The sequence below is a fragment of the Anoplophora glabripennis genome, unplaced genomic scaffold, assembly GCF_000390285.2.
Source record: "Anoplophora glabripennis isolate ALB-LARVAE unplaced genomic scaffold, Agla_2.0 scaffold1766, whole genome shotgun sequence".
Classification (NCBI taxonomy): domain Eukaryota; kingdom Metazoa; phylum Arthropoda; class Insecta; order Coleoptera; family Cerambycidae; genus Anoplophora; species Anoplophora glabripennis.
The window spans coordinates 1-16,534 of record NW_019417850.1 but is presented as its reverse complement, the minus strand read 5'-3'; the positions used below and the strand labels follow the sequence as shown (position 1 = coordinate 16,534).

The 16,534-nt window shown below is 33.2% G+C and overlaps 1 protein-coding gene across 1 annotated transcript; it reads left to right on the top strand.

Moving 5' to 3' along the window:
* The first annotated feature begins 7,186 nt into the window (after window positions 1-7,186).
* Window positions 7,187-13,258, top strand: LOC108915532 (hunchback-like protein). Its single transcript, XM_018721589.2, has 5 exons — window positions 7,187-7,312; window positions 8,963-9,262; window positions 9,319-9,587; window positions 10,867-11,245; window positions 13,004-13,258. The coding sequence occupies exons 1-5, from the start codon at window positions 7,196-7,198 to the stop codon at window positions 13,256-13,258; spliced, it is 1,320 nt and encodes a 439-aa protein (XP_018577105.2). The 5' UTR covers window positions 7,187-7,195.
* Window positions 13,259-16,534: the final 3,276 nt, after the last annotated feature.

Genomic DNA, 16,534 nt, shown 5'->3' with positions numbered 1-16,534 from the left:
CCTTAGCAAAGCGCATCCCAGGCTGCATAGCCGCACTACCCTACCCAACCATACCACACATAAACATGACACTACCCCCGGGGTTTACACAGACGAGCCGGCGAAGCAAGAAGAGCGCCAGAAGAAAGGGCCCTAGCCGGCGGGGCCCAGCCAGGACAAAAGGAGGTCCCACAAAGCGCCTACACCGGCCGCATTTGCGGTCGGGGTAGACGACGGATGGGGCCCACCTACGAAGGCTGTCCAGGCCTACACGAGATGAGGCAGGATAAAGAGGGATAATCCCCCTCGATCCCAAATCATTGAGGCCAATTTCTAGCCATAGAATAATGGCGCGTGTCAGACCAAGAGATAATTATTGTCGTTTGTATTGACATATCTATAGTGTCACCAATTTATTGTTCAATGGTCAATTTCCTATAAATATATTTTATCTATGGTCTATGTTTTCATTATTCATTGAGGTTAAACAACCAACACAAGTTACGGATTTGTTTTATATTTATAAAATACATTTCAAAGAAAATTGTTGCAATGACTGGTGTTCAAGAAACTTCGTGCAAGCTTTGCCTCAAAACTGTAACCGTTAAAGGTTTTAAGGTAATAGACGACGTTACTAGAGATACTTTGGATGTTCTTTTGTTGAAATTGGTAAGTCAGTGATAGATGTGTATTAGTTCGGTGTCGCTGATATGTATGAAAACGGTCGGTTATCTCCTACAGTAAGATAGCTATAGAAAAATCATTGGACACAAACGTCAGTCGATATCTTGTACCGTTTTTGAGAAAATCGAATTTTATTAACAAGTTTACGAAGAAAAAAATATATTTTCTGTCATATCTTCATAATGCGCTGACGGAATGGAATGAAATTTACTACAGCGTATTCGTTTAATTAGACCTTTTATTGAATTTAATATTAACCATGTGGCTTTAACCAGTGGTGTGCTCCTGGAGGTGTCGCCCCATTTTTCTATGAAAAAATACGCTACTGGTGGTTTCTTGTACAAATAATGATACATTCAGGTAGAGTCGTTTCAAAATCTTATGAGCTTTGACCTTCATATGCGCAGAAACATAATTCCGACCATCGCCTAAATTATTCTACGTCCTACAAACATTACATCTATTATTCTCAGTCTATCTCGAGCTCTCGTAACGTAAGCAAGCCTTTGCTCTGATTACAAATATAATAAAATGCTCTAAAAAATGTATATAACGAACGTTCGACAGTTGACTTTATTGATGCCCGAGTGCCTTAGTTCATTTCTGGTTGTAACGAGGCACGTGGTCTAATTGTGAGTCAATGTTTTCACAACGTGCTTATTAGAAGAATTATGTGGATACGCCACGGCTTTCGCGCATTTCGCTGCTCANGATTTGTTACTTACAAAAACTAATATTTATATAATATGTGTCAGAACGGTACCGCTGTTGTATCACTACAATTATGAGTGGAAAGGTGACATTTTTGAAATTTATTTGCTTCTTTGATTCATTGGTAGAACTGATTCATATGTCAAAATAATTGACAAAGTCTGTAGCAGTGTAAAACCACACTACCAATAAATTCGTGAATTAATTCATGAAGACCTTCGTCAATTTATTCATCAATAAATTGTCAATGCAAAACAGCTATTAGGAAATCTTAAATTTTTTAAAGTATGTGGTTGTACTTTGGCGCCAAAAGTTGTACATTTCAGCCAACATATGGTGTACAAAATAAAATAGTCCCAAACCCAAAACAACACTGAGTGTTTGGATTTATTCATTATTTCATTGAGGTTGAGGTTAAACAACCAACACAAGTTTTATTTTTACATTTCAACGAAAATTGTTGCAATGACTGGTGTTCAAGAAACTTCGTGCAAGCTTTGCCTCAAAACTGTAACCGTTAAAGGTTTTGAGGTAATAGACGACGTTACTAGAGATATTTTAGATGTTTTTTTGTCGAAATTGGTAAGTCAATGATAGATGTGTATTAGTTCGGTGTCGCTGATATATATGAAAACGGTCGGTTATCTCCTACAGTAAGATAGCTATAGAAAAAATCATAAGACACAAACGTCAGTCGATATCTTGTACCGTTTTTGAGAAAATCGAATTTTATTAACAAGTTTACGAAAAAAATATATTTTTTCTGTCATATCTTCATAATGCGCTGAAGAAATGGAATGAAATTCACTACAGCGTATTCGTTTAATTAGACCTTTTATTGAATTTAATATTAACCCTGTGGCTTTAACCAGTGGTGTGCTACTGGAGATGTCGCCCCAATTTTCTATGAAAAAATACGCTACAGGTGGTTTTTTGTAGAAATAATGATACATTCAGGTAGAGTTGTTTCAAAATCTTATGAGCTTTGACCTTCATATGCGCAGAAACATAATTCTGACAATCGCCTAAATTATTCTACGTCCTACAAACATTACATCTATTATTCTCAGTCTATCTCGAGCTGTCGTAGCGTAAACAAGCCTTTGCTCTGATCACAAATATAATAAAATGCTCTATTCTTTATTATTTTAATTTAAGCAATAAAAATATATATAACGAACGTTTGACAGTTGACTTTATTGATGCCCGAGTGCCTTAGTTCATTTCTGGTTGTAACGAGGCACGTGGTCTAATTGTGAGTCAATGTTTTCACAACGTGCTTATTAGAAGAATTATGTGGATATGCCACGGCTTTCGCGGCTCATGAGATTTTGAAACTACTCTACTGTTGTTTTAAATAAATGAAAAATGTTTCTTGTTGTTTTTTAGTAGTGGCAGCCGTTTAGGAGACATTTGGGCTTGTTTCTACGTTTTATTGAATTTTTCTAATAAATTAATCAGTTTATTTGATGAAAACCTCCTGGTTTTAACCAGTGACGTGCTACTAAGGCGTCCGCTCAAGAAAAGAATACGCCACTGGCGGTTTTTTGTAGAAATATTTTTATTTCTAAAAAAAATATCAACTAAAAAAAATATCAACTAAATAATACCATGAAAAAACACCAAGAAACACTTTTCATGTATTTAACGTAACAGTACCCCAATTTAACATTGTTTCTACCAAAAAACCACCATGGCGTATTTTCTCCTTGGGAAAACGGAGCCTAACCTTCAGTAACAGGCCACTGGTCAACACTACGAGGTCAATATTACATTCAATAAAAGGTCCAATAAGCAAAATTTTATAATTTTTTTTTTTTTTGGAAACTTGAACATCCTGTATCTCGAATACCACGCCCCCACCACGAAAAAAATTTTTTGGAGCAAACTCTATTTATTTTTTGCAACTAATGTATTATTTTCTTTCTTTTTGGTTAAAGTTGCATATTTTTCAGAAATTTGATAGCCAGAGCAAAGAGGTTATATGTAACGTTTGCAGAAGAAAGTTAAACGCAGCATTCGAATTTAAGTCAACTTGTCTGAAGAACCATTACACAATTATTCCATATGTGGATTGTGAAAAAATGTTACAGCTCGATATAAGAGACGTGTATACGAAGGAAAAGACAAGCGAGTCAATGGATATTTCAGAGGGTCAGAAAATATGTCGATTGTGTATGGAGCCAGTAGAAAGTGAGGTTAGGTGCATACGTGAAGAGGAACTTGAAGCTATCGAGAAATTGGTTCCTGAAATGGTATCGATGATGTTAAATAGTTACATTTTTCGTAACTTAACGAAACTACTTTGCAGAATATAAATATCATCAAAGATCCAGTTGTGTGTAAGGAATGCTTTGCTTCTGTGTGCACCCACAACAGTTTCCTAAAAAATTGCTTGGAAGTACAGGAAGAAATTAGGGGTATTTTTAATAATGCAGCAACAGAAAGTCAGATAGATACGTCGCCATCTGATTTATTCGTTAAGACTGAAAACCAGGACAAGGAATTCGATATTAACGAGATGGAAATGTCAATCAAAGCTGAAAGTATCGACATAAAATCCGAAGATGACGAAAGGAGGTAAGAGAAGACTATTTTAAGAATAATTTAAAAGGCAAGCGTATAACTCCAGATCTTATTTAATTATGCATCTTTTGCATTAATTTCTTGTATTTCTGAGGGTTTTCACATAATTAATTATTTTTAACATATCTTCAATAAAAGTATTACTAATTGTCGTCAAGAATTTTATTTATATGGTAATAAAATTGAAATAATGCCCTGTGGAGTTCAGAAACTTGCATAATTGCATTTGGAATAACCATGACCCCTTAGAATTAACATTGCACTTTGGAAATATCCTGTATATGTAATTTTTTCAGCGACTCGCTACTGCAGAGCTCCGATAGTGATTTATTCGAGAAGAGTGTCCGTAGAGATGCAGAAGAGGATGGATGTAAACATGAGAATAGATCGATAAACGAATGTATGAATGGGTATGAAACTGAAAATAAAAAAATTTTTCAGAAGCACCGGTTGGTACATAAACATCCTTCACAGGCCAAAATGTACGGGTGTAATGACTGCGATTACAAAACTAAATTCAACAATTGTATCAAACGGCATCAGCTGAAACATAAAGATCCTTCTCAGGTTCAAATGTACAGGTGTAAGGACTGCGATTACGAAACTAAATACAAAAATGATATGAAACAACACCAACTGAAACATGAAGATCCTTCTCGGGTTCAAATGTACAGGTGTAAGGACTGTGATTACGAAACTAAATACAAGGGTGCTATGAAACACCACCAACTGAAACATAAAGATCCTTCTCGGGTTCAAATGTACAGGTGTAATGACTGCGATTACGAAACTATATACAAGACATATATCAAAAGTCACCAACTGAAACATAAAGATCCTTCACAGGTTCAAATGTACAAGTGTAACGACTGCGATTACGGAACTAACTATATGAGTAGTTTCAATCTGCACCAAATGAAGCATAAAGATCCTTCTCAGGTTCAAATGTACAGGTGTGAGGACTGTGATTTCGAAACTAAATACAAAGGTGACTTAAAAAGACACCAACTGAAACACAAAGATCCTTCGCAGGTTCAAACGTACAAGTGTAATGACTGCGATTACGAAACTAAATACAAGGTTTATATGAAAAATCACCAACTGAAACACAAAGATCCTTTGCAGGTTCAAACGTACAAGTGTAACGACTGCAATTACCAAACTAAATACATGGGTGCTATGCAACAACACCAACTGAAACATAAAGATCCTTCTCAGGTTCAAATGTACAGGTGTAAGGACTGTGATTTCGAAACTAAATACAAAGGTCACATGAAAAGACACCAACTGAAACACAAAGATCCTTCGCAGGTTCAAACGTACAAGTGTAATGACTGCGGTTATAAAACTATATACAAGATATATCTCAAATCGCATGAACTGAAGCACAAAGATCCTTCTCAGGTTCAAATGTACAGGTGTAATGAGTGCGACTACAAAACTATAAACAAGAAATATCTCAAAAGGCATCAACTGAAGCATAAAGATCCTCAGGTTCAAACGTACAAGTATAGTGGTATTTTCACGTTGAAAGATCAACTAGGCGGTGTTGCCGATGCCGTATAGACTTGTAAACTGAAATTTCTAATGAAAAGAAGAAATAAATAAACATCGTTTTAGTTAGATAATACGTCAGAAGTTTTGAAATATCTTTATAAAATGTTCAAAATGTCCTTCTCTTGCAATTCTGATGCATGGGTAATTTTTAGCAATATTATTTGTCCCGTTTTTCACTTCTACCTCGGAAACACAGTATTCGATTGCCCACATGATTTTTGAGACAAGCGTTGCGGTAAACCAGAAAGCAATGCTTCGAAAATTATAATGTACCTGGTAGTGGGAGGTTTTTTATTTTATTTAAATCGTATTTGTACAAAGTCAATTCACTCTTCCAGCTTGATATTCATTATTTTTCCTGTCCTAAATTATTTGTGTTGTCATGAATAGGAGTTGTGTACATGTGGATGGCAAGATTATGACGACTTTGGCTTGTTGGCTGAACGAATTTTGCAGTAACCACCTTTATTTTCTATGTTGAAATAGGTGTTTATTTGTTACATTTATTTTTTATTTTTTTTTTTTGACCTCTTTAATTTTTATATGTACACATTTAAAATTAACCCTACGTCCTATGTAATTTATAATTTTCATTTGATTCTTCATAATTTGTGTAGGGAGAACAGGGTTACAAGTGGAAAGAAACATTATTGTATTAACACTGTTCCCTATTGTATTTTCTTAGTATTATTTTAAGGCCTAAATATAAATTTAAATCTTTAGATTTTATTGTGCACTCTTACATGATTATATTATATGTATGTAGGATTAAATGAATTAAATACAATTTCAGTACATATGCTTACACTGTACTGATCTGTTTAAAGGAACCCTTTACTTTTGTTTGTTTTTACACAGTTTTTGTTCTGTAAATATAAAAATCTGTAAATTGATCTGAGCCAAAATGATGACTATTCTAGAATTCTAGGTCTGGGAACTACGTGTTAAAATCATGAGAATTAAATTTGTGGCGCCATCTTTCGAATAAAAATGGTGTTAATATATGGTACTTGATAAATATTACAGTATACTTTAAATTTATAGGCGGTCGTTGTTGGAAATATTCTGTATATTATTTCATACAACGAGACGGCCATGTAAGGTAGTGTCTACCATTATTGATAGATGGCGCTATCTACTTGGTAAAACGGGAAGACGTAATAATAACTTAACTGGTTAAATTTTATTTGTGAATGTAATCAGTAAACGTTCAAAATTATGTTCACCGACGCGTAGACACTTTTGGACACGTTTAATCATGTTTTGACCAATAAATAAAAATAGATTATAGTTCTTAAGTCAGGAGAACGTGGTGGCCACGCAAATAAAAGATAATCTGCTGGTACTAATGTTTGGAATGCTGAAAGTACATCATAGGGTTACGATTTGCTTCAAATCTGTTAGAACAAATTTTCAAATGCAAAATACATTATAGTTACCTACTACTTTGTTTCAAGTAAATTGAAAACTGCACTTAATACAAACAATGCAATGATAATTATGTGCAAAGCGTCTTTAAGAACAAAAAACAGGTTTTTCAGATTTACCATTCTTGTTGTCCCGATAACAGAAGAAGAAGAAGAACAATAACTTTATTCGATGTCTTCTGTCTTCATTGAGGTTAAACAAGGAACACAAGTTACGGTTTGATATTTACATTTCAACGAAAATTGTTGCAATGACTGGTGTTCAAGAAACTTCGTGCATGCTTTGCCTCAAAACTGTAACCGTTAATGGTTTTGAGGTAATAGACGACGTTACTAGAGATACTTTAGATGTTCTTTTGCTGAAATTGGTAAGTCAGTGATAGATATGTATTAGTTCCGGGTCGCTGATCTGTATGGAAACGGTCGATTATCTCCTAAAGTAAGATAGCTATCGAAAAATCATAAGACAAGTTTTAGTGTTTTTTTAAAGCTATTACTGTAAAGAAAATTTAAGTGTCGAAAAGTTATGACGAAACTGTTGCTTTTTCTTTACTGGAACACCCTGTATTTTGTTCCATATTTCAGTTCTCCTCGAAATTCTAAACAAAATTCATTTATCACATCATGCATTGAACGTTTTGTTTAGTGGTATAATATATTTCATTTTCATTTTCAGCCTGCCCAAGTACCACATTCTCTGTTAAAATTATTGTCCTGACATTAGGAATAAAAAAATTCAAGCATATTTCAAATTTAAAATGAAAAAGGGTAATGTTAGTGAATTATTTAAAAAAAGTCTATTATAATTTTGAATAGTTGATGTGTATATGCTAAAGAAAAACTGACATAAATGGTTGTTTAGGTTTTAATTAATTGATTTTATATAATAATTTTAACAATAAAAGTCTTTTGAAAAAATTCTTGAACCGGAAAGAAACGTAAAGAAAGAAATTGTCGCTATTTCTTTCATCTTCATCTATCACATCAGAACCCGATACTCAAGAAAATAAATTTATTATATCATATATACAGGGTGTTTCTTAATAACGTGCTAATATTTAAGGAGGTTACACACGTTAATGGAAAACTGCTCCTGGTGACGGGATTCCAAGATTGCATGTGAGTTTTCTTCAGCCCAAATGTGATTGTTGTGGAAGTTTTGGATGGCGTTTCTGGAAAAGTTGGCTTCATCGGTGAATAAAATTTCAGTGTAAAATAACGAATTTTCATTCACTTTATGAAGAAACAATTTTGATAAGAATTTTTTTTCCAATGTTTAGAGCAATATTTCGTCAATGAAGCGAAAAAAGTAATGTACGTTTCAAATGAAGCACCCTAGAATATATAACATGGAAATCTTCTTGAACCTTTTGTTTAATTTAAAATATATTTACTTTCTTGGGAATTGGGTTCTGGTGTGGTAGTCGGTTAAAAAAAGGATAAAAGAAACAGCAGCGATTTATTTCTTGACGTTTCGTTCCTAATCAACTTTTTCTAGAGTTTTATTGTTAAAATTATATAAAATTTAAAAAAACCATAATAATATTATATTCTGAAAATTGGTCTACTGTTACGATGATTGATGCATAGTTGGTTATATGTAGTTTGTTTTTAGGTATGTATTATCAAAATTATATCTTTATTAGATTAATTGTATTTACTGAAAAGGGGAAAAAAATGTTTCTAAATATTAAGTAGATTTTGTTGTATTTTAGGTTTTAATAATTAACTATATATATAATTTTAACAATAAAAATCTTTTGAAAAAGTTCCTGATCAGGAACGAAACGTCAAGAAAGAAATCACTGCTGTTTCTTTTATCCTTTTTTTAACGACTATCACACCAGAACCCAATTCCCAAGAAAATAAATATATTTTAATATTAAACAAAAGGTTCAAGAAGACTTCCACGTTATATCAATTCGCACAACTCAACACATTACAGCGACTTAACAATAATTGATATTTTCTGCCAACGTTATTTTCTTTCTCTTTGGTTAAAGTTGCATATATTTCAGAAATTTGATAGCAATGGCAAAGAGGTTATATGTAACGTCTGCAGAAGAGAGTTAAACGCAGCATTCGAATTTAAGTCAACTTGTCTGAATACTGATTACACAATTATTCCACATGTGGATTGTGAAAAAATGTTACAGCTCGATATAAGAGATGCGTATATGAAGGAAAAGACCAGCGAGTCAATGGATATTTCAGATGGTCAGAGAATATGTCGATTGTGTATGGATCCAGTAGAAGGTGAGTTTAGGTGCATACGTGAAGAGGAACTTGAAGCTATCGAGAAATTGGCTCCTGAAATGGTATTAATGATATTAAATAGTTAAATTTTTCACAATTTATTCAAACTACTTTTTAGAATATAAATATCATCAAAGATCCCGTTGTATGTAAGGAATGCTTTGATTCTGTGTGCACCCATAATACTTTCCTAAAAAATTGCTCGCAAGTACAGGAAAAAGTTATAGGTATTTTTAATAGCGCAGCAACAGAAGGTCAGATAGATACGTCACCATCTGATTTATTCGTTAAGACTGAAGACCAGGACAAGGAATTCGATATCAGCGAGATGGAAATGTCGATCAAAGCTGAAAGTATCGACATAAAATCGGAAGATGAGGAAAGCAGGTAAGAGAAGACTATTTTAACAATAATTTAAATAGTCTAGTCATTATAGACATGAAACAACCTGTTTCGGGAAAAAAAATATTATTAGACATTTCTCTGGAATATTGTTCGGAAAGGTGTTATAAACAAAATATCAAAAAATCAACTCGAGGCTAGTTGGGAAACTTTGTTTAAACAATGTTCAAAGTTATGGAAAAGTGGTTTTTTGACTCGCATAAAAAAACTATTATTCATAGCGAACAAAAGTTTATACGAAAAAGGTAGGTATTAAATAAACCTATAAAATGAGATAAGTCCGATTAAATTCCGATAGTTTGTTTATGCGCAAGAGCTCAAAAATGGTCAAAAATGGCCGTTTTTTTTCAATTGCTAATTAATGCAATTTTCATCGCAGACACTTGTAATTCAAGATTTTTGAGACTTTTTACACCCTTAATAAGTGGTAAAAATTTCAACCCGAAGGCTTCATTGGTTTGGCGTGGGCAGAAATTCTTATCTAAGAAGATGCTATTTTCAAAAAATTTTGCCCAAGCTCAAAGGCATTGTATATTTTCGATCATTACTTGTTTTTATGCCTAAATAGTTGTATTAACATATGCATTTACTGAGAATTTAATTTTTCAAATTTAATTTGTTTAAAAATGACTTTGAAAAAATGTTAATATTTATTGAATTGTTAAGATAGGTAATTATTATAAAATGAAATAGTAACCTCTATAGTTTAGTTAGTACTATTTTTCTTCGAATTTAAAAAAAAAATCGTTTTAAGTTGATTAGAAGCTGAGATAATTTTTTTTTATTTAATCGCAGTGACCTTAATTATTAATATTAAGAGCCGACATTTGGCAAGAGTATACATTAAAAGCTATATTTTCATGTCCTACATTAACATTAAGGTGAATTCAACTATTTAATTGCAAAAAAGACGACAGCGGCGATGCGTTCTATTACTCAGTCTAGCGAATGCGTGGGGAAAAAAAGCTATAATGACTGGCCTAAAAAGGTAACCGCATAACTCCAGATCTTATTTAATTTTGCATCGCTTGCATAAGTTTTTTGTATTTCTGAGGGTTTTCGCATAATTAATTATTTTTAACATATCTTCAATAAAAATATGACCTAATTGTCATAAAAAATTTGATTTATATGATAATAAAACTGAAACAATGTCTTGTGAAGTTCAGAAAATTGCATAATTGCATTTGGAATAACCTATGACCCCTTAGCATTAACACAACACTTTACATTGGAAAATACCCTGTATATGTAATTTTTTTAGATACTCGCCGCTGCAGAGCTCCGATAGTGAATCATTCGTAAAGAGTGTCCTTAGAGATGCAGAAGAGGATGGATGTAAACATGAGAATAGATTGACAAACGAGTGTAATACGAACGTCAAGCAGGACCACAAAGTATTTTACAAATGTAATAAATGTATTTATGAAACTGGAAGCGAGAGCCGTTTTATAGCACACCGTGCGAGACACGAGAACGATTCGGAAGCATATAAATGTGAATCGTGTGAGTATGAAACAGAAAATAAAAAATTTTTTCAGAAACCTCGGTTGAGGCAGAAAAATCCTTCGGAAATGTGTATGCACCGATGCGGATCATATGATTACAAGACAAGGCACAGGTATGAGCTTGCTAAGAGTCAGGTAAAACACAAAAGTGCATCTGGAGGACGATTGTACGAGTGTGACTTTTGTGATTTCAAAACAAAGCGGAAGGTCAGTTTTAGTAGTCACTATATAAAACACAAAAACTCAACCAATCGTGTAGAATGTGACTATAAAACCAAATACACCGCATTACCGAATAAGGACACTTCACAACTGCTCATTTATAAATGTGATGGTTGCACTTACCAATCGGAGAATAAGACACATTTTACCAGACACAAGTTGGTACATAAACATCCTTCACAGGTCAAAATGTACGGGTGTAACGACTGCGATTTCGAAACTAAATACAAGGAATATATCAAAAGGCATCAACTGAAACATAGAGATCCTTCGCAGGCTCAAGAGTTCAAGTGTAACGACTGCGATTATGAAACTAAATACAAGGGTGAAATGAGAAAACACCAACTGAAACACAAAGATCCTTCGCAGGTTCAAACGTACAGGTGTAATGACTGTGATTACAAAACTATATACAAGAGTTATATGAGACGGCATCAACTGAAACATAGAGATCTTTCGCAGCTTCAAATGTACAGATGTAAAGACTGCGATTACGAAACCAAATACAAGTTTGAAATGAAAAAACACGAACTGAAACACAAAGATCCTTCACAGGTTCAAACGTACAAGTGTAATGACTGTGATTACAATACTATATACAAGTGTTATATGAAAATACACCAACTGAAACACAAAGATCCTTCACAGGTTCAAATGTATAGATGTAAAGACTGCGGTTATGAAACTAAATACAAGAATAATATGAAAAGTCACCAACTGAAACACAAAGATCTTTCGCAGGTTGAAACGTACAGGTGTAATGACTGTGATTACAAAACTAAATATAAGAGTTATATCAAACGGCATCAACTGAAGCATAAAGACCCTTCACAAGTTCAAATGTACAAGTGTAACGACTGCGATTACGAAACTAAATTCCACAATTGTATCAAAGGGCATCAGCTGAAACATAAAGATCCTTCTCAGGTTCAAATGTACAGGTGTAAGGACTGCGATTACGAAACTAAATACAAAAGTGATATGAAACAACACCAACTGAAACATAAAGATTCTTCTCGGGTTCAAATGTACAGGTGTAAGGACTGTGATTTCGAAACTATATACAAGACATATATCAAAAAGCACCAACTGAAACATAAATACCCTTCACAGGTTCAAATGTACAAGTGTAACGACTGCGATTACGAAACTAACTATATGAGTAGTTTCAAACTGCACCAAATGAAGCATAAAGATCCTTCTCAGGTTCAAATGTACAGGTGTAAGGACTGTAATTTCGAAACTAAATACAAAGGTTACTTGAAAAGACACCAACTGAAACACAAAGATCCTACGCAGGTTCAAACGTACAGGTGTAATGACTGCGATTACGAAACTAAATACAAGGTTTATATGAAAAATCACCAACTAAAACACAAAGATCTTTCGCAGATTCAAACGTACAGGTGTAATGACTGTGGTTACAAAACTACATACAAGCCGTATATCAAGAAGCACCAACTGAAACATAAAGACCCTTTACATGTTCAAATGTACAAGTGTAACGACTGTGATTACGAAACTAAATACATGGGTGCTATGCAACAACACCAACTGAAACATAAAGATCCTTCTCAGGTTCAAATGTACAGGTGTAAGGACTGTGATTTCGAAACTAAATACAAAGGTCACATGAAAAGACACCAACTGAAACACAAAGATCCTTCGCAGGTTCAAACGTACAAGTGTAATGACTGTGGTTATAAAACTATATACAAGATATATCTCAAATCGCATGAACTGAAGCACAAAGATCCTTCTCAGGTTCAAATGTACAGGTGTAAGGAGTGCGACTACAAAACTATAAACAAGAAATATCTCAAAAGGCATCAACTGAAGCATAAAGATCCTCAGGTTCAAACGTACAAGTATAGTGGTATTTTCACGTTGAAAGATCAACTAGGCGGTGTTGCCGATGGCGTATAGACTTGTAAACTGAAATTTCTAATGAAAAGAAGAAATAAATAAACATCGTTTTAGTTAGATAATACGTCAGAAGTTTTGAAATATCTTTATAAAATGTTCAAAATGTCCTTCTCTTGCAATTCTGATGCATGGGTAATTTTTAGCAATATTATTTGTCCCGTTTTTCACTTCTACCTCGGAAACACAGTATTCGATTGCCCACATGATTTTTGAGACAAGCGTTGCGGTAAACCAGAAAGCAATGCTTCGAAAATTATAATGTACCTGGTAGTGGGAGGTTTTTTATTTTATTTAAATCGTATTTGTACAAAGTCAATTCACTCTTCCAGCTTGATATTCATTATTTTTCCTGTCCTAAATTATTTGTGTTGTCATGAATAGGAGTTGTGTACATGTGGATGGCAAGATTATGACGACTTTGGCTTGTTGGCTGAACGAATTTTGCAGTAACCACCTTTATTTTCTATGTTGAAATAGGTGTTTATTTGTTACATTTATTTTTTATTTTTTTTTTTTGACCTCTTTAATTTTTATATGTACACATTTAAAATTAACCCTACGTCCTATGTAATTTATAATTTCACTTAATTCTTCGTAATTTGTATATGGGGAACAGGGTTACAAGTGGAAAGAAACATTATTGTATTAACACTGTTCCCTATTGTATTTTCTTAGTATTATTTTAAGGCCTAAATATAAATTTAAATCTTTAGATTTTATTGTGCACTATTATATGATTATATATGTTTGTAGCATTAAATGAATTAAATATAATTTCAGTACATACGCATTACACTGTTTTAAACTGTGTTTAAAACTTTTGTTTGTTTTTACGCAGTTTTTATTCTGTATATAAAAATCTGTAAATTGATCTGAACCAAAATGATAATTATTCTAGAATTCTAGGTCTAGGAATTAAATTTGTGGCGCCATCTTTCGAGTAAAATTGGTGTTAATATATGATAATAAATATTACAGTATACTTTAAATTTATAGGCGGTCGTTGTTGGAAACACTCTGTATATGTATAATTTCAGTCGAGGCGGCTATGTAAGGTAGTGTCTACCATTATTGATAGATGGCGCTATCTACTTGGCAAAATGGGAAAACGAAATGATTAAAAACTTTTCAAAAAAAAAGAGCTGGTTTAAATTTTATTTGTGGATGTAATCAGTATGTAACGTTCAAAATAATTCCATCGACTCGTAAACACTTTTGGACACGTTTAATAATGTTTTGACCAACAAAAAAAAATTATTACTAATTAAAAATAGGTTATAGTTTTTAAATCAGGAGAACGTGGTGGCCACGCAAATAAAAGATTATCTGCTGGTACTAATGTTTGGAATGCTGGAAGTACTTGATAGGGTTACGATTTACTTTAAATCTGATCTAAATTTTCAAATGCAAAATACATTATAGTTACTACTTTTTGTCAAGTAAATTGGAAACTTCACTTATTACAGGCAATGCAACCGTAATTATTTGCAAAGCGTCTTCAAGAACAAAAAACAGGTTTTTCAGATGTAAACCAACAGCGCCATATTCTGAAGAACCAAATTAGTGCTGTGTACAAGAAGAATTGTTTGTGCAAGAATTATAGACGAGTTTTACCATTCTTGTTGTCCCGATAACAGAAGAAGAAGAAGAAGGACAATAACTGTCAATTCTATTCTGTTTCCATTGAGGTTAAATAACTAACACAAGTTACGGTTTTATATTTACATTTCAAAGAAAATTTTTGCAATGGCTGTTGTTCAAGGAACTTCGTGCAAGCTTTGCCTCAAAACTGCAACCGTTAAAGGTTTTGAGGTAATAGACGACGTTACTAGAGATATTTTAGATGTTCTTTTGCTGAAATTGGTAAGTCAGTGATAGATATGTAGGTATTAGTTGGGGGTCGCTGATATGTATGGAAACGGCCGATTATCTCCTACAATAGGATAGCTATAGAAAAGTAATAACACACAAAAGTTTTATGGCTTTTTTTAAAGCTATTACTATAAAGAAAATTTAAGTATCAGTCGAAAAGTTATAACGAAAGAAAGTTTCTTACACACTCTTATTGGTGTCCTCTCGTTCGATGGTAAATTGTAAAAAAGGGTTATAGCTATTGAAAACTTCAAGTGCTCCCTCAGATATATATATATATATATAAATAAAGCCAAAAATTAGACGGCTGTCTAAGTTAAAAACCAAATTTTTTTACAATTTACCATCGAACGAGAGGACACCAATAAGAGTGTGTAAGAAACTTTCTTTCGTTATAACTTTTCGACTGATACTTAAATTTTCTTTATAGTAATAGCTTTAAAAAAAGCCATAAAACTTTTGTGTGTTATTACTTTTCTATAGCTATCCTATTGTAGGANAATCTGATACAAATTTTCAAATGCAAAATACATTATAGTTACTACTTTTTGTCAAGTAAATTGGAAACTTCACTTATTACAGGCAATGCAACCGTAATTATTTGCAAAGCGTCTTCAAGAACAAAAAACAGGTTTTTCAGATGTAAACCAACAGCGCCATATTCTGAAGAACCAAATTAGTGCTGTGTACAAGAAGAATTGTTTGTGCAAGAATTATAGACGAGTTTTACCATTCTTGTTGTCCCGATAACAGAAGAAGAAGAAGAAGGACAATAACTGTCAATTCTATTCTGTTTCCATTGAGGTTAAATAACTAACACAAGTTACGGTTTTATATTTACATTTCAAAGAAAATTTTTGCAATGGCTGTTGTTCAAGGAACTTCGTGCAAGCTTTGCCTCAAAACTGCAACCGTTAAAGGTTTTGAGGTAATAGACGACGTTACTAGAGATATTTTAGATGTTCTTTTGCTGAAATTGGTAAGTCAGTGATAGATATGTAGGTATTAGTTGGGGGTCGCTGATATGTATGGAAACGGCCGATTATCTCCTACAATAGGATAGCTATAGAAAAGTAATAACACACAAAAGTTTTATGGCTTTTTTTAAAGCTATTACTATAAAGAAAATTTAAGTATCAGTCGAAAAGTTATAACGAAAGAAAGTTTCTTACACACTCTTATTGGTGTCCTCTCGTTCGATGGTAAATTGTAAAAAAGGGTTATAGCTATTGAAAACTTCAAGTGCTCCCTCAGATATATATATATATATATAAATAAAGCCAAAAATTAGACGGCTGTCTAAGTTAAAAACCAAATTTTTTTACAATTTACCATCGAACGAGAGGACACCAATAAGAGTGTACCCTTTTTAGACACAAGACTCATTAGGAGAGAGGACAACTC

Excerpts from the sequence above, each read along its gene's own strand:
- LOC108915532 (XM_018721589.2), top strand. The coding sequence starts at position 7,196 with ATGACTGGTGTTCAAGAAACTTCGTGCATGCTTTGCCTCAAAACTGTA. Across the intron at positions 7,313-8,962 it reads ATGTTCTTTTGCTGAAATTG|AAATTTGATAGCAATGGCAA; the intron begins GTAAGTCAGTGA and ends CATATATTTCAG. Across the intron at positions 11,246-13,003 it reads ATGAGCTTGCTAAGAGTCAG|GTTCAAACGTACAAGTGTAA; the intron begins GTAAAACACAAA and ends GATCCTTCGCAG.